This window comes from Pithys albifrons, chromosome 15, assembly GCF_047495875.1.
Source record: "Pithys albifrons albifrons isolate INPA30051 chromosome 15, PitAlb_v1, whole genome shotgun sequence".
Lineage (NCBI taxonomy): Eukaryota > Metazoa > Chordata > Aves > Passeriformes > Thamnophilidae > Pithys > Pithys albifrons.
The window spans coordinates 5,226,443-5,245,393 of NC_092472.1; the positions used below are offsets into that span (position 1 = coordinate 5,226,443).

The 18,951-nt window shown below is 40.9% G+C and overlaps 1 protein-coding gene across 2 annotated transcripts in view; it reads left to right on the plus strand.

Moving 5' to 3' along the window:
• The window catches only part of SLIT3 (slit guidance ligand 3), a 495,956-nt gene that overhangs the window by 235,860 nt on the left and 241,145 nt on the right, over positions 1–18,951 (plus strand). For both annotated transcript variants that reach the window (XM_071569998.1, XM_071569999.1), the window contains one exon: positions 16,563–16,634. In XM_071569998.1, the coding sequence (XP_071426099.1) occupies positions 16,563–16,634 (72 nt within the window). The remainder of the gene's footprint in view (positions 1–16,562; positions 16,635–18,951) is intronic.

The window sequence follows — 18,951 nt, forward strand, 5'->3', positions numbered from 1 at the left end:
GGTTGTGGTGTTACAGCAAAATTGGGTTCCTGCAATTTGTCCCCTGCAGAGAATCTGCCTTTGAGATAGTGGCATAAAATATGAAGGCATCTAAGCAGTTGAATTTCATCTTTTCATTTGAATTGTCAAAAGAACCCTGTAACTTATTTTTTATTAAAAAGAAAAAAGCTGGAGCAACTTCTTCAGTAATGAGAAAATCTGTTCGTTATGGCATTGCAGCTTTGAATCTGCAGTTTCTGTGATTTGGAGTCAGCTCCCCAAATCTTCAGTCTCATTAACACTGAGGGAAAACCAGTCTTGTTCTCCAATGATTAGCCATAATCACTCAAACATTTAAGTAGCCTAATATGACTTCCCTGCTAAGGATGACTGATGATTTGGTCCTGCATAAGGTCTTTTGATTTGATGCTTTTCTTTTCTGTCTCTCTGTGCATCCTTTTCCAGGGAGAACACAGCACACTTTGTAACAAACTTGTGTAGCTGGTTTAGAGCAAGTACCATGAAGAAAAATGGAATTTATTCTCTCATAACCAATGAAATCCCTTTGTTATTCATAAATGTGGAACACTTCAGTAATTATTAGGGGGTTCAGCTTCTCTTTGCAGCATTGCTTAAGCTGAAACTAATGCTGCTTTTCATTTTCAGTCAATGAAAAACTTGGGAAATAAATGCCTGTTAAAAAGGCACATATAACCTGGCAATTTTTATATCTTATTTTTTGGGTTCTGACATTCCCTAGAAAAGTTAAGACTGAAAATAAGTTCTGCTAATCATGTAGTTACTCTGTCTCTAATAGCAATATATTGAGATGTCACACCTCTCAACCATTTTTATATGAAATGAAGTTTAGGCTTAAATGACGTCCAAAGTAAATTTGAATGGCTTTTTTCATTAAAAATATTACCCTTGTATCTGCAGTTTCAGAAATGACTGTGAAAATGAAATTTAGGCTTAAATGAATGAAAAAGGGGAACATATTTTGAGAATGTACCATGAGATAAAGCAATTTAACATCATCAGTGCAGAAAAAGAAAAAAAAAAGCTATTCCGAATGTTGAGGAAAGAACCCGCTCCTTATGGTCTGAGGTTTGGAAGCAGTATTTAAAATAGTATACTAGAGCTGAGAGCCAACCATTAAAGAAAAGAATGAACTTCTTTACAAAGGATGAATTGCACTATACAGAATGAGAGTGGTGCCATTTTTCCATTCCCTGGGCAAAGCCTGAAGCAACAGTGTGGCACATCAACTGGTGCTGCTCCTGGCACATCTAACGGCACTGGGCTCTTCTGTCACCCTCTGCATTTAACCAGGCAAGGGCAGGATCCCAGAACTGCTTTTCATTAGCACAGAGAGCAGAATCACCACAGAAACAAGCAGCAGAGTGACCCTGTTATTCCATATCCCACCTCCTTGGGCTCTGCTGGATGCTCAGGTGTCAAAGGGCTGCAGTTCCACACACATTCACACACACACTGCAGTGAAGAGACTCTGCTGGGGGAGAGGTCACAGCAGAGAAATCAAGTGGGAAACATTTGGCTTTTTGTTCTATAACATCTTATTTAGACCATCAGCTGGTTGGAACAGACTGTTTTTATCCTGAAATATAGTTTATTAGATATAAATTTTGGAATGTATAATGAACTAGCATTGGTGTTTCTTTGGCCTTACCCATTGATTGGCACAGTGAAGGGGTGAGAAGCTCCACTGAAGTGGTTTGCTGGATGTTCAGGAGGCAACTGAGTGTTCTAAGCAGGATAATGCCTTTTCAACTGAAACCAATTGGTTGGAGTTTCCCTATATAAAGAAAGCAGAAATTATTTTCTTTTTTATTTAAATAATGGTACTTCAATACATGAAAAACACTACTATAAAGTACAGCAAATTCCACTTATGCTAAACAACTGAAAATCAGATCAGAGCTCAAACATTTGTAAGAATAGTGGACAGTGGTAGGATGAGACACAAATTATTCCTTCTCTTTTTTTCCTGACATTTCAGCCATTGTTCTTAAGGCTTTTTTCTAACCTAACAAACTGCTTTATATCGAGGAGTTTATCCTTCACTGTCACAGGAGATGCTGCCATGGAATTCAGCTAAAGAAATCGATTTAATGTTTTGATAAAGGAGAAAAATTAGATTGGCATTACAGAGAAACATTTAATAAGGATGAGAAATAAAGTCAAAGCACAATGTTTGTCTCTTACTGCGGTTCAAGAGTATCATTTAAAATACTGTTGGCAGCTTTGGAGTGGAGCAAGTCTGGAGAAGCTGACCAGAAATAAGAGATGAAAACACATTTGGCTGCTACATTTCTTAGCTCTGAATGACCATTGTCAAGTCATATTTGGCTTTTAATTACAGTTTTGTAAGGGTTTTTTTTACAAAACCCAGCACGGTGCATAGAATGTCTGAAATAAATACTTTGTTGAAGTATTTACAGTCAAAATCTCCCAGCTTGAATGTAAAATACAGGAACCTGAAACTTAAATTATGCAAGGGCTTGAGCTGGGTATTATTTTTTTAATAAAATTCCATAATTTCTTCAGCTGAAAGGAAAGATGAAAGAATAATAAATGCTCTTATTTTACTTAGGGGTTTTTAAGCTCTCTTGGGATGGCTTTTGTTATCTTCAGTTTTTCCCGTACTTTTTACCAGGCAATAACAGAAAATCACATGTGAACAGAACTTTTTCCTTAGGCTGTTTTTGGCAGAGGAAAAGGTGCTTTGTGTTGTCTGCTGACCTGCAGTCCTACTGGGGGGTTCTGTAGAAGCTGCAGGGAAGGCACTTTGGTAGCTCTTCTCACTGGAGAAGACCCACTCCTTTGTACCTGTGAGGCAGGTGCTTCTCAGGTTCCTTGTCACAGAATCCCCTGAGCTGGAAGGGTCCTGCAAGAATCCCTGAATTCTCATATCCAAGAGAAATGAGTCACTGAGCCAGCTGATGGCTTTGTCAAGGTTACAGAAGTGCATTTAGGATGGAGCCAGGAATTATGCCAAGAAATGCAGAAGCCAGTACTTTTTTTTTTTTTTTTTCCTTAACCAGAGTAAACGGTGGAATCAGAATTGGAACCAGTCCAGGCTGGGACTAGAAGTCCCCATGCTTGTAGGGTAAGATCCCTGCTCTTCAAGACATTAGGAGTCTTTATAGTAATTGCATGTCTGGAGAGAGAAGTTTTGATTCCTTTTTAGTTGTAGGAAAGACATCATAGTGAGCCTCAAAGGGAAAAAGCCCTATAATCATTCAGGTTGAAGTGCTTCTTAATTCAAATGGTGTGCCACTTAGAGAACTTGATAAGAAGGATTAGAACTGGAAAAGAAAGACGTTTTTAAAAGCAAAGCTATTACAAGGTTCATTACTTTATTTATATGTTCTCCAAAATCACATGAATGAAGGGAAAAAATGAGGGGAAAAAATACTGGCTTCAGTTCAGAATGTCAATTACTACTTTTTTAATCCTCTTTTCACAATTTATTTGACATCTTGAACAGTAGCCAAAAAAGCTATTATAACTATAAAACATATTCATTGGTATAAATCTCATTAAGTTGAGCAATTTAATTAAGGTATTGACACGCTTAATTGATACGTGCAAGGAGAGGCCATTTTCATATCTAATTTCCATACGTTTTCTGCTTGAAAAAAAACCCCTAGCTGCGTAAAAATGTTATAGATTCAGCTAAGCCCTGTCATCCCAAAGGAGCACTTGCTGCCATTTACCTTGATTTAGAGCCAACTACTCCTCTAAGTGGAGCTCCATTAAGTGGATCTGATGTATGCCTGACTCAAACATGCGTCAGCTCCTCTTATGATCAATAGCGGAATATTTATATTAATAAAGCAGCAAGTTAATTAAATAAAATAGTCTTCTGGGTAAACTTAAGATACTAGGGGATGGGCAGAGAATCAATATACTCTGCCATTTGAACATTAACTATGTGCTCTGAAATTTTATGTTATGGTAGCAAAGATGCTCGCAGTGTAGGAGGCTCAGGAACTCCCAGGGCAGGAAGCTCCTGAGCAGCCTGGGCAGGACTTGCTTATCTAGTTATAGAAAAACCAGCAAACAAGGAAACTTGGATCTCTTTGGCTTCTGTGACTTCATTCCTACAGATACATTGGAAATATTTCCTCCTGGATTAGCCCTGAACACAGTCAAGTGGGTATTTTCCCAGTTGCCTGGACTGTTCCCATATTGCCAGAGAAGGAGCATGACTGAAAATGTGCCAGGTTGGGGTTTATCAATGGCAGTGAAGGGTCGTAGGTCACCTACAAAGACACCTTAAAAATTACCTTTAAAATGAATGTGCCAGTTGCCTGTCTCAGCCCAAAGCACAGCTGTCCTCCAGCCTTTCCCAGCTGCAGCCACCCCCATGGGCTCTGTCTCCTCAGACAGAGCTGGCTGAGAGTTTTCTACGTGAATGGGTGACTTTTGCCCACTGTGGCAACCTAGCCCTGTTAGAAATGTAATCCCAAGTCTCAGCCACAGCCTCACGTCACTGCTTTGCTCTGACAAGCAAGCCCTGCTGTCCCTGTGGCATTGGTGCCATTTCTGTGATGTGTAGGTGGCCTTTGAAGGGAGCAGGTTCCCTCAGGTCCCACTGCAATCCACTGATACCACTTCAGCCTGCCTTTCAGCTACATTTTAAGGCTTCAGAAGAATAAAGTGAAACATGTGTTTTTAAATAATACTGCAGCTTTAAAAGAATGCCTGGCTTCCATAACCCAAGGCAAAGAAAATCTTAATTCAATATTAATAGTTTATTCAGTCAGTTTAGAACGTGTTCTGTGTAAATATGCTTCCATGTCTTTAGTCAGGGGCACCGTGACATTGCTAAAGCACTGACACCTCTGCTCCACAGGCAAGGGGTGTGCCAGAGCCCTCAAGCCCTGCATTCCTGCTTGCAGGCTTTGCTGGCTGGCACTGGGCTCCCTCCTGCTCCCCTGCCACGCCCTGGGGGTGGTTTAAAGGCAGCAAGTTAACACTGAGGGAATTGAGTACTGTGTTCAGTTTTGGGCCCCTCAGTTCAGAAAGGATATTGAGGTGCTGGAGCGGGTCCAGAGAAGAGCAACAAGGCTGGAGAAGGGACTAGAGCACAAGTGCTGTGGGGAGAGGCTGAGGGAGCTGGGGGTGTTCAGCCTGGAGAAGAGGAGGCTCAGAGGTGACCTCATCACTGTCTGGAACTACCTGAAGGGAAGTTCTGGTCAGGTGGGGGTTGGTCTCTTCTCCCAGGCACTCAGCAATAGGACAAGGGGGCACGATGGGCTCAAGCTCTGCCAGGGGAAATTGAAGCTGGAGAACAGAAAGAAATTCTTTACAGAGAGAGTGCTCAGGCATTGGAATGGGCTGCCCAGAGAGGGGGTGGATTCACCATCCCTAGAGATTTTTAAACACAGATTGGACGTGGTGCTGAGTGCCATGATCTGGTAAATGGACTAGAGTTGGACCAAGGGTTGGACTTGATGATCTCAGAGGTCTTTTCCAACCCAATCAATTCTATGATTCTATGATTCTATTATTCTGTATGCTGGGCTGGGCCCTTGCTGGGTCCTTGCTGAGCACTCAGTGATTGCTGAATGTCCCATGAACACAACCAGGGCTCAGTGGCTGAGAGGGAGATTTCTGTGAGATGAGTCTTTGCTGCCTCCTCTGTGACAGACACAAACTGCCCAAATCACCACATAAACCCATGGGGAGGCAGCATATGGAATAATGTGCAGGATTTATTAAAGTAATCAGTGGAAGTGCTGCTGGGCTATCACAGGAACAGGACACTGACATTTTCCTGTGATGTGTGATTTTGACCTGGTTAAAATGTTTCTAATTACCAGGCACAGGGGAAAAGCTGAAGGAATAATCTCCTTTGTCTTACAGTGAATTTTGTCTTCCAGTAGGGTATATATCAGCATTTACTGAAAATGCTTGGTTTAGTTCCTGTTTTTACAGTAACAGAGAACCTTCTAAAGAAGACACGTGTATGGTGTGTTTAATACTTCCAAATATACTCCATATATGAAGAAATAAACTTTACCTCTTGTTTAATAATACTAATCAAAGCATGCATGTTACATCTGAAAGCTGAAAATATTTAATATATGTAAAACTAGTTCTGCTGTATTATTTTCTTTAGTAAAGTGTTGGTAATGAATCCCAACCCTACTATTTAGTATTTGTTTAGCCTTTCTTCTTTTATATCATTCTTATGTTCTGTGATTTAGAAAGACTGAACAAAGAGTGCAAGTTTGAAACAGCATTGGAACCATATGTGTTATAGTTGTATATAATCTATATCATAATTTAACAGAGTGGGGTAGGTTTAGTTAGAAAACCACTCTCTGTGTTGGACATAGAGTTGTCTTTCCATAAATTAACTGTTCAAAGAAAGGGAAAGTGATTGCATCTGAGCTGGGATAAAAACAGATTCCACCATGAATTCCTTTCTGGAACTTAACAAAAAACTTTGTGTATGGAACTGTGATGCAGAATTTTTTTTTTTTTTACTGACTCTTAGTTTTTGTCTCTTGATTGTTGGTTTTCTCTGTGACATCTGGAAGTAATGATGTCAATAAGCAATACCAGAATGTAAACTTTCCAAGTCTTGTAATGAGATTAAATTTCCTTTTTTGATAAGATAGAAGTATTTGTGTCATATGACACGACTCCCCCTTAGCGAATTGTTTTTCCAAAAGCTTGCGAAAGAGGTGTCATAAATTGAAAAAGCTTTTGGGATAATAAGTTTTATTGTGGGGCACAGTTTCTCCTGGAGACTCACATAACTGCAGTGGACTTTAGAGAAAGTCATCATCATTCCCAGCAGTGATGAAATCACATCGCTCTGGAATTTGCTGTTCTTTGATTTGAGAGTGCCTCTACAATGAAACAGCAATGTGTGGACTTCTCGCTGCCTCCCTTGGGGTCTGTTGTGCAGGAGGCACTCTCCTCCCTCTCCCTGGTCAGCTTCTTTACATTTAATTTAATTTTCTGAGCTGACATTGTCAATCTGAAATTCAGCAACACGCTTGACAGGGAGTCGGAGGAAAGCCGAGTTCATTTCTGGAAGTGGCTTTATGCAAATGAATCCTCCCGTGGCTGCTGGAGCAGCTCATTTGCTGATGGATCAGAGCAGTGCCCTTGGTCCCTTGTCATCTGCAGGAATAAAGCTCAAGATGTGCCACAGGGAGCTCTGAGAGTTCCTGTAAACCATTCATGCACCCCCAGAGCTCCCTGTGAGTGTTTTGGGTGTTTGGGGATAAAAGATGGATTTGTTTCCCATGTAGAATCTGGAGGGTTTCATTCTGCAGTGTTTGGTTGGCTTCAGGGAACTTACCTCAGCTTGTGACTGTTCAGGCCAGGCTGGATAAGTGACAAGGAAGTCCTAAGGACACCGTTAATTCTTGTCTTGATTTTAGCTGAGTTTTCAAGGTTTAGGTCCTTACTAGATGACCTACCAAAACATTAAAATAGGAAAACCCTCAGTAGGATGAGTGACATTATTACAAGTATAACTTCTTTTTTTTTGGAAGAATTCATCATTTCATTAGCTGAAATCTAATTTTGGCTTAGCTCTGTGTCGTGTTAGCACATTTGTTCTACTAGTACACTTTAATTAAAAACACCAATATTCTATTTAAATGCCTTTTTCTAAAGCACAGCACCATCAGATGATAAACTTTCTGTGCATGGAGTGGGATTCTTGAAGGTGTTTTGCCTCCATGCATAGTGATTGGGAAAAGAAAATAGTTATTTGGTTATGTTTCAGTGAGTCTTTCTTGTCCATGTGGCTGAAGTAGGAGAAGGAGGTTTGTGGGGATCTCCTGCAGCTGTGATGGTCAGGGTGCCCTGCTCTGAAATCCTGAAACAGCTTGTGGGGTTGTGGATCCTGCTGCAAAAGGGACAAGCTGGTTTTACTTAAACAGTTGCATCTTGCATGAATATCCCCAATAGAGTTAACCACTTTGTGGGATTACATCTTGGTCTAATAAATCTGGATGTCACATCCTCATAGCAAAAGGAATTAAGGCTACAAAGCAGCCTGGAGTGTGTCTTCTGCTCCAGTGTCTCACAGGGAATTTCAGGGACTAAACGATCCGTAGCAGGAAAGACACATAAAGGTTAAGCTGTGGAAGAAAAAGAGAAGCTAAAATGTTATGAAAGAAAGAAGGAATGAGATTTGTGGAACTCTTCTGTCCTTCTGTCCTCTTCTGTCCTTCTGTCCATTTTCTAGGGCTCCAGTACCTGTTCATGGAGTACAATCTGCTGAATGTCACTGCAGTAGATCTTGCTGGTCCAGTATGATAATTTATTTTTAAAACTAGATTACAGCTAAAGGATGAGTGTGCCCCTTTTACACTGGGGCACTTGGACCATGGGACAGAATAACAGCCCCTTGACAACCAGACCTGAGCTATAAACAGAATGATGTTTCTCTCACTGCAGTGCATTCAGATAATTTGCAGCTTGTTCTTACCTCACTGGAATAAATTGAATGTCACTGCAGCTGGTTTTAGTACCCATGGATTCTCTAAAATTTGTATTCCTTTTCATAAAGCCCTAGAAATGTCTACAGTGATCATGCAAACAAATTAAATAAATGGCCTCTTTAACTTTGTTAAAAATAATGCCTAGATTTTTACATGTGCAATTGCTTCTTACTCCTACGAAAACAGTCCATTTTCTTAGCTAAAGCACAGGGTCACAGCCTGGATTAAATGAATACTGTTATGATTCTCATTTTCACTCTACACTGTGCTGGTGAGGTACACAAAAATGTAATGGTCAGAGAGGGTTTTTTTTTTTTAATATATCAGTAAAGTGCAAAAAAAAAATTTATTATAACAAATATGCATCATTAGCAAAGGCAGAGTTAGGTCAAGAAAGATCATTAAAAAGAGAGCCTTGCTCCAGATGTTGATCTGTTATCCAGTGATGGTGCAGATTATTAGCTCATGCTTTATACTTTATGATTTCACATGTTTATCTTCTAAACTAAGAACTTATCATATTTAAAAAATATATGACCAATAAACTCCAAAGCTGAGCATGGAGACTTTGAGGGAAAATGTCACTTTTGTTGTGTATGTTCCAAAAGACAAAGCACACGCTGCTTTCTAAAGGAAAACTCACAATCAGTCTCAAGATGGGTGGGTTTGAAATCAGAGTCTCCCCGGTGCTGTCTGATCACTGTTTGCTTGGCATTTTGGAAATGGCAGGAGGAGGGAGGAAGAACCGTAAAAGTCATAAACATGCCTTTGATTGGGCATTGACACAGATTAGTTTTACAGTTCATTTAAAATCATATGAAAATATTTGCTAATCTTCTTAGAGATATTATGATAGTTTTAATTTTTTCTGGTTTTGTTTGGGTGCATTGCTAGACAAATGCTGTAACACTGTCTAATTCAGTGAAACACAGGGGATTTTGTTGTCTGTTTGGGTTTTTTGAAGCAACCAAGAATGGTAAAAACCTCTAATGAAGAATGGACAAAGTGTATCTTCTGTACTTTTAAACATTCAGAAAGACTTCAGCATGTGCTGTGTGATCCCTGCAGTTGTGTCAGGACAAAAGGCACGAATCTGTAAAGTTCATGCAGGTCAGATCCCTTAAAGGGTTTTTATTAGCAGATGGTTTGTAACTTGTCCTTGGAGAAGGTGGAAGATGATGCTAAAATAATTATCTCTTGCTCAGATCGTTTTCCTCTTTAATTGCTTAGTGAACACTTCTCTCCAGTCTTTTTAAGCTCAGGCTCTGCTCAGTGTCCTGTTCTGAGCTTGTCTGTGTGTTTGGAGTTAATTAGGCCACGTGAAGCTTTGGGTAAGTGTTGGAGGACAGAGTTACCATCTATCACCTCTCAGTAAAGCCGGAGCACAAAGGAATGGTGGTGTTTATCTCCTGGAAGCTCAGCAGCAGTGCCTGGGCAGTGGGGCGTGACTGCGTGAAAGCAGCAAGTGCTGCTTTAATTGGCATCTTGGAGCTACATTCCCTCCTCAAAACAAACAACACAAACCCAGAGTTTTCCCCCCAGCCTCCCAGAGCAGGAGCTGACAGCCAGCTGGATTGTGTTTAGCAAAAGCACCTTGTTCAGGGTGCACACCATGCACAGCCCCTGCTCTGGTTTGGCAGAGCTCACATTGCTGCCCCATCCCTTCTCTTCATGCAGTACAACAGGAATGCACTTTTTCCTCTCAGAAAATCAGCAGCGATGCCAAGTTTGCACAGAGTGGTGCTCTACAGTCCTGTTGTTCTTAAGCTCTTGCCTTGTAGCCCATGGGCAACAACACTTACCCATTTGTCCTTTAGACACAGAGCTGGAATTGCTGCTGTCCTGTAAATCCCACCTTGTACACTGAACCTACAGGGAGAGCACAGCCCTTGCTTCACTGAGGGCATAAAGCCCTCCTGAGGACAGAGGTGCTGATGAGTGTCTGACTTGCCACAGCTTGTTCTAATTACTGTTGGGGTGAGCTGATTTGGGTAATGCATTTCTCACCTGGAACACGATAAATATCTCTTGACCTCATCTTGCACATTTACAAAGCTCAAAGTTTCTGAATTGTCTTTAATAACTAACTCAGTTATTTGTTAATCCATTTGGAGAACAGGGAAAACTCTAATGATTTTGGAAATACTAGTCCAATAGGCAAAAATAATATTTAGTTGTTGAAAATGTTAAATATTATTTTTAATTAAAAAAATAAAAAGTTGCCATGCAATTTTGGCAGAGCAGGAAAAAACCTTCTTTTGTTCTTTGCTGTAAATGAAATGGTAGTTGAATATGATACAAAGGCATTTAAAAAATGTAGTGGAAACTATTTACAGAGATTGTTTAGATCTGATTTCAACACCTGCATCCTTGAGCTTGTGTGCACGGGGATTTATACCTCTGGATCCAGTTCTTACATACCTCAAGCATGGCCCTGACTCCTCAGGCTCAGTCTTAACATGCTTTGAAAGGCACAGCAGCCTTGGCAAGGACACTCCCATGGCAGGAGAGACAGATCTGCTGCCTGGGAGGTGTGACCAGAGGAACTGTCCCATTGCTCCCAGCATTGTACTGATGGGCACAAAGGAATTGCAGCACATGGAGGGGGATCTGTGCTGCAGCTGTTCTGCTGCTGGTGCAGAGCTCCTGTTGGGCCATGCTTGAGGTTCAGCGAGGTTTGAGGCATTGCAGGTTGTTGTGGATTGTAACAGAAACTCTGCAAGACAAAAAGCTTCCTTGGGAATGCCAAACTTCTAGTTAAAAGAAAAATATATCATGAATATTAATATTCTGTGCTGGAATTGTTACAAATATAATTGAGTAAACTTTTTTCCTTCTCCTCTTGGATTTCCTTGGTCTTTCTACCTCTTTGCATGTTCCCCATTTTCACTTGCACTCTTCTCTAGTATTGGTCCCTTTGCCCTGTCTCTTCTCTTGACTGTAGGATTTACTTTCCCTCCAGCTCTTGCTCTGTGAAAAAGCTGACTTGTATCATTCCTCACTTCATTGATTTGCTTATCTTTTATTATGTGTTACTTAGAGATACCTATTATCTTTAGATTATACTCTCTAATTTTCCCCATCTGTTACTCTTTAGCTCCTTAATTGTGTTACTTAATTCAGTAAAACATTGCAGGATACAGTTTATGTGTAACATGTTGTACAAATTAAAATTAATTCTAATGAGACAAATTGCAGTGACCAGATTGTGTTAAGTATGTGACCTTTAGTGGAGTAGTTTCATCTGGTTTTAGTCCAGTTGTAAAGAAAAGTTGGGTTGAAGAACAGTCACTAAATTGAAGTGCACAAAACCTCAGGATCATTTTTATTTAATTTTGTTTTCCTTTTTGATCAGCACATGAGACTGAAATGTTTTACACCCAGAAATCCTCTTTGGTGAAAGAATGTGACCAAGCTACCAACACAGAGGAATTAATTCTCATTTCTCTCAGCTGCATAGTCTGGAGCTGGAGTGATGTCAGGGGGCACAGGGCTTATTTCTTAGCCTTGGTGGCAGCTGACACTTTCTTAAAATCAGCATTCCTACCTTTCAGTAGTTTTATTTTGCAAAGCAAGCAAACAACATTAATTTTCCAGTATTATTATGTCAAGAAGAGATGATGGGAACCAAGCTGTTATTTTGCACCCTCAAGCCCCATATTCAGTCAAATCAACCAGTGTTTGTCTTGTGGTTTTGTGTGAGCTGCTACAGAGAGTTGTGTGTGAGCTCTCCTTTGTTATCCAAGGAGCAGCTGAATGGAGGATAAGCTAAAAGGTACCTGGAGGAATCAGCTGAGTTATTCTGGATTTTTCCTTCATTTTAGCTAAACCATTGGTTCCCTGTGTTAATGGTTAACTCTGTGAGTTTGCAGTCTTATTATGGAATCAAAATACAGTAATGGATTTGGCTGTGAAGCATTTGCTCTTGGTGACTGATTCCTTAACTCATTGTATTGAACTCTTCAGACATTAAAGACAGCCCTAGTTCTTTGCTGGATAACACTGCGTGGTGATCTCTCTCTTAGCCCATTTGAGCAGGAGAAATAATTAAAGAGTGGTGTTCAACCACAATAAATACTACTTAAGCTGGTCTTCAGGCAGTTGCTTAAAAACAGTCTTTTAAAATTTTAGGATCTGTACATCAAAAAAGATCTGGAAAATAATTTGTAAATGCTCAAAGGATGGGATTTTTTGTTTGTATTTGAAAAGGGAGAGTCATATGCAAGACTAAGCATCAGACTCAGCATAATGTTATTACTGCTGATTTTTTGCTTTTCAAATAATATATGCTATTTTCAGTACCACTGTAACTTTCCAAGTTGTATTAAAGTATCTGTTTTAATGTTTTAGATCTGTAGTTCAAAGGAAGACTCTAATTTTATGAATGTTCATAGGATCTTTTTTCCAATTAACTGATTTATGTTCTATCACTGGCAAAATAATAATAAAAAAAAAGACTTAATGTATTTTATTGCTCTGCTAGATAGTTGAATTTCCACTTGGGATGCAATAGGCAGTGTTAGAGCAGGAAGCTAAAACCAGCATTATGGCAGAGACTGCAGAGGCACTTAGGAAATGTCAGCACTTTTGGGTGGTTTTTTTTTTTCCCTTTCCAATCCTTTTATCAGTGAGACTCTTGGTAATTCACATTTGAAGATCAGGAAAACAATATTAGACTTGCAGAGGGAGTTAATCTGCATCCAAAGCACTTTAGCTAAATTAAAATAAAAACTAAAAAATGTACTGACTTGTGCCAACTCCTGTTAGAGTGTGGGTCAGAGCAGCATGTGATGTGCCCTGCTGGGAGGGCATGTGAGCCCCAGCTCTGGGTTCTGTGAGCTCTACTGTCTGATCTCTGCAAAGTCCAAGCTCTTTAATGCCTCTGTGGCTGCATTTCCCCACCTCAGAGATGAAAATGCTGCTCCCTTTGGGGTCTCCCCACACAGTACTGGCTGTGAGAGCTGTTGGTTGGACATGCCCAGGGTTGTTGCCTGCTGTGCTGTTCCCCTCTCTGCTTCCCTGGGATCTGCTGCCAAGGCCCTCCCAAGCCTGGTCCCACCACACAGGACCCTGGATAGGGCAGCCAGAGGGACACTGCACTGCTGGGAGGCAGTGGCTGCTTGCAGGGTCTCTGTGCCATGTGTGCTACTTAAACTGCAGGAAACTTGCCTGGAAGAATAATGGAATCTGGGAACACTGGCTTGGCTCAATGTGCCTGGTTTTCCTCTGTGTTGGGTTCTCTGCTGCTTCCCCAGAAACCTTGAGGGTGCTGCTGATGGGCTGGCACATTTTAGCTGGTCCTTATGTCAGTGCTTTTGGGCAACTCTCTAACACTGCCTGGTAGGGTGAGGATTTTTGGAAGTCTGTTCTTCTCTAAAGCTGGAATTTTTCAGATTTCCTCCTTAGGATACATCATGAACCCAAGCATTGAACTTGTCTTCTATTACAGAATTAGGTACTTTGAAACTTTTGTGTAAGAAATAGGAAATGTACTAGGAATCATAATTTATTTTTCTTCAGATTTGTTTTCTTGAATACTGCAATATTTTTCTGTCTTTTTTAAGGGTTTAGTTTTGGTTTAGCCTCACATTAGTTTATGTTGCTTCCTGAAGTTCCTATTAATAACTAATATTTATTTTACATATTATCAATGTGATCTTCCCTGTAGGGAATGAAAAGCTGGAACTTTTAGATAAACTCAGTAGACAAGTTGCTTGTTATGGACTTCTGTGCAGTGAGCCTGGTTGGGCTTTGCTTGTTTATGAAAGGTGCTTAACAAAAGTTTGGCTCAGTATCAACCAGCAGAAAGAAACACTTTTCCTGCCCATTTCAGAATGGGATGGTTGTAATTGTGAGAAGGCAGTTATGGAAAACTAAACATGCATTGGTGAATTTTCTTCCCCACTGTGTCACAAATGCCATGCAGGTTGGCAGCTCCTCAGCCCACCAGAGAGATTTCTGCAGTACTGCTGCCTAGAGGAGAGTGCCTAATAGAAAATAAAAATAATACAATTTATAAGGAGGTTTCCATAGAAAATGGATGAACTCCCAACAGTCCCCTGGTTTTGCCTGGCTGCAGGTTAAGAGTTGAGCATAAAGACAAAGCAGGAAGTAAAACCATAAATTAGCCCTTTTAGAACACAGTAATGCTAGAAAAAATAGCTTTAAAACCTAATTTATTTTTTTACATGATTTGAAATAATGCACAATAAAATGCCAGACAAATGCAAATTGAGATGGTGGATTTAGTGTGGGTTTATTTGACCACACAATTCTGCTTTTTTGCAGCCTTTTTTGTTCTGCTTTGCGTTTGTCTTGCTTTCAGATCTTACTGATTTTTGCCTTCCTAAGCCATTTTGTCATGGTTTTCCCACTGGCTGTGGCTCTGCTGTGCCTCACTCTCACACCAAAGGGACTCCCTGTCATGAAATGGGTCTCCAGCATCAGACTTCCTTCTTCTGGGTCTGAAATACCCTTTACTTTCTCTGGCTTGCTTGATCATTTGTCTGGGTTGAAGGTCTGTCTTTCAAGAACTAATATTTTGTTGCTGGCAAAATAAGGGGGAGGTGAAGGGAAGGTCAGAGTGTGGATCAGTGTTAAACAAATTGTGAAGGTCACAAAGAATTTTAATTTGACTTGAAAAAGAGACTTGTATCCAGCAGCACATTTTTGTTTGTGATGGTCTGAATGGACAATTGTGGCTACTTTGAGAATTTGGTGTAGACTGCATGACTGGTATAATTTGAATTAGTGCCATGCCAAGGACATAGTCCCCTTTTTTCCTTATCTGCCTGATGGAAAGCAGAAGAAAGCCCTGCGTGACACGCCTCGACCCGCAGTGTCACTGGGGGCCTTTGTGACAGGCTCTGCTTTCTGGCCTCTCATTTGATAAAACCAGTTTGGGGGAGGCTGGGAAGGAGCTTGCTGCAACACTAAATGTGCTTACAGGCAAGAGTGTCTGGGGTGAGTACAGCCTGCCATTCCCTCTTCATAGTTATTAGAAAGCCAGAGTTTCTTTCTGAGAATGGGACCAAATCCTGGGTTTGTGTAACACAGGGACAGTCACCCCAAACCATGCACTGTAATTCTCTGTGCTGCAGGATCCCCTGCCCTTGTCCTTTTCTCCAGACATCCCTGTGCCTGCCATTTGCTCATTTCTTATCTTTTTTCTTTCCCACTCCTCTGCCTTGCTTTCTTTCTCTTACTCTACTCTCTGACCCCAACTCTGTACCCTAACCCAGGCTGAAATTGCTCCCTCTCCTCCATGCTGACAGGGCAAGAGAATCAGGGGGAGTGCTGCTTTTCCTTAGCATGAAAACATCCCAGCTTTCTGGTTTTGTATCCATTTCCCTCCTTCCTGCCTCCACCTCCACGGCTTGGGAAATATTTATAGTGCAAAATGGGAAAAAGCACCTCAGTGCAGGTTGGGTAACAGGAAACCATAATCTGAACTCACAATGCAGATGTAATAATTTAAATTGAACCATTTTGTGATGTTTTAAGTACTGGAAAGACTTTTTGAATTGCTGTTGATTATTTGGGGTTTTTTTTGGTTTATGTTTTTAAACAAGGTTACAATTCAATTGTTCCAATTGATACCCAATGCAGTGGGTTAAGGTCTTTTAACTATAAATTTACAAAGCTCACAAAGGAATGATTGACATGTTTTCCTGAATATTAATTTCAAGTAAGAGGCTTGAGTCTGAGCAGGGGTAGCCAAGTATTTTTTGCAGGCAGTAAACAAACAGGAGCATGCTGAGCAAATTTCATTTACACTACGGGGTTGCAATTCCAAGGCAGAAGATTTGGCTGCAGGTACTCTGACAGCAAATCATGGCATTGGGCCAGTGTCATGGCCACTTTTGAGGCATGTTTGCTGGAAGTTCTGTCATTTCTGTCATGAATTCTGGTGGGTTTTATTGTGGAATCATTTCAAAGACAATTGAAAACATTGTGTGGTGTAAGAAATCCAGAAACATCGACTTTTCCAAGCACGTGGATGTTTCATTATCTCATGTAGATTGGAGAAATATGTTCTCTTTGTTAATACAGTGTATTTTTTTTTCCTCTTTCCTTATTCAGAGACCTGAGTGAAAACCAGATAAAAGGAATCCCTAGAAAGGCCTTTCGAGGAATCATTGATGTGAAGAACTTGTAAGTGACAACTTCATTAATATTTGTGGTGGAAACCATTCTCCCTGGGCTACATCTGGCTGTTATTATGTGTTTGAGTAGCATTTGTTTAGCTCTGTGCAACATAAAAGGGACCTGCAGATCCTGCAAAATTTTGTCAGGGCCCTCACAGGCTACTTTGGTCCACACTGAACACACCTTGGGAAGTTTTAGCAAAGGAAAAAAATGTTCTTAAATGCTTTACCCCTTCCTTCAGTGATGAAAGATATGCATAGGAAAAGTACTGGTAGAGTTTGGGGATGAAATTGAAATGTTTCCCTTAGATTAAATCTTCTGTCTCACCACTTGTGTGGAAAATAAATACAACAAAATGTGGCACACAAGCACAGTGGTTGAGCACAAACATCAGAAAATGAAAAAAAAAAAGTAATGTGGGCAGTTAACTGTGCAGGCTTTGACAGTTTGTATTGAATATTAAAATAATTTGTAAAAGCCATTAAAGAGAGAAAATAGAATTTGTGCTGATGAAGCTGGGCTGTCCTAGCCGCTTTCTGTAACATAGTCTGAAATATGTGTAAATAAAGCCTTTCAGCTCTGTATTTCCAGAGCTGCTGGAGGCTCTTCCACACCACAGAACAGGAGCACATTTCTGAGCACACCCACAAGCTAAAGCACCACTGGCTTTGCTGGAGTCAGCACAAGGTGAGCTGGAAAAGGCAATAACAGCCCCTGAGTTGGCAGGGTCAGGGGTTCCTGGGAGGACTTGCAGGCACTCCCAGCACAGTTTCAGAGCCATCAGGTTTGGCACTGTGTTGCCACACCAGCAGCTGAAATCTCACACCCACTGTGTTAAATATTGTAAGCACAGAGTAAATGGTGTGAATTCATTTTTTTATTATTTAGTAGAAGAACCAACTAAAAAGAGATCTAAAAAGAAGCACCTGTCTACAGTCTTGCAATATGCCTGTGCTCTGTTTTCTCTGAGCACTGTGCAGAGTCCTTTGGGGGCTTTGGGATACACAGAACACTTGTAGACATACTATAACACTCACAGCAGTTCGTGCAGGCATTCAGCATGCTAAGCTTGTGTTTCTTGAGTGGTTTGCCCTCACTTTGTGCATATTCAACAACAACTTTAGTTTTTGGGTATGGGAACTTTTTTACCTGAATATCAGCATGAGAAAACACACCTTGAGAGGCCAATTAACCTTCAGTGGAGGAGCATCAGAGGTCCTGTGTGAGCAGGTGTAGTTTTCAAGACACAGAAAAGTCCTGAAGAATGTAGTTTATAGTAGGAAGAAGTTTGTGGACTTTAGGCAGAAGTGTGGCTTTCTTGTCATGTTATCATGAGCTTTACTTACACCATGTGATCTAGAGGAGCAATAGATGGTGTTTGTTTCAGAAAATCTGAATTTCCCAGCTATAATTCACTGTTAGTTGTGTGGCTTCAGTTAAAATAGCAAAGTTTGCATTCAGAGTTGTGTTCACCTCTGGCAAGCTGTCACAACAATCACAGGTGTTTTGATTTATGCACCCACTCCCAGTGCAGAAGGAACCAGGGTTTCTCCTTTGCATGAGCTGATATCAAGGGATGACTGGCTGGAGTGCTTAGAGGAGTTCTGTAAATGTTGAAGTTTAAAACTTCAACCAAAAAATGTGACTATCAAGTTAGGCAGTATCTGTTACTTTGCTGCAAAAGACACAGTATCAGAAGTACTTCCCTCTAGCTACTGTTTCTGTCTTTCATAAGTACTGAATTTATCACAGAATCATAAAATAATTCTGGTTTGGAGTGACCTCTGGAGGTCATCTGATCCAGCCTCTGGCTCAGCAGGAGCACAGAGCTCAGCAGTCTGACAGATTGTTGATGTGAGCCACGAGCACTGATTGTGTAGATAAATAGGAGAGAAGCAGCCTTTTCACTCCTACCTGGAGCCAGTCTTTCTTGGTAAGAGATGTGCGAGTCCTGTACCCAGGGTGGTTCATTAGAGCATCTGACTTTGCTTCCACACACAGGCTGGTGGCCTGAGAGTGGCTGAGAGGAACGTGGCAAACCCTTGAGCCAACTTGCTGCTGGAAACACATTAACATTTCTACAGCAATAACTGTAAGGATGTGATGCAAGTTGAACAGAGTTAATATTTAAAGCTCTTAAAGCTTCAAGCAGTAGCTTCAACATGCCAGTTGCCATTCTCAGTCTAGACTTGGCAGCCAAGTCTCTCCCTCCTGAGTGCCAGGGATGACCATCCAGTGAGGACGAGTGTTCAAGAGCCTAAGGAGGAGGATGAGCTTTGCCTTTTGGTGCCATCCAGCTGTTCCAACACCTGCACTGCTCGTG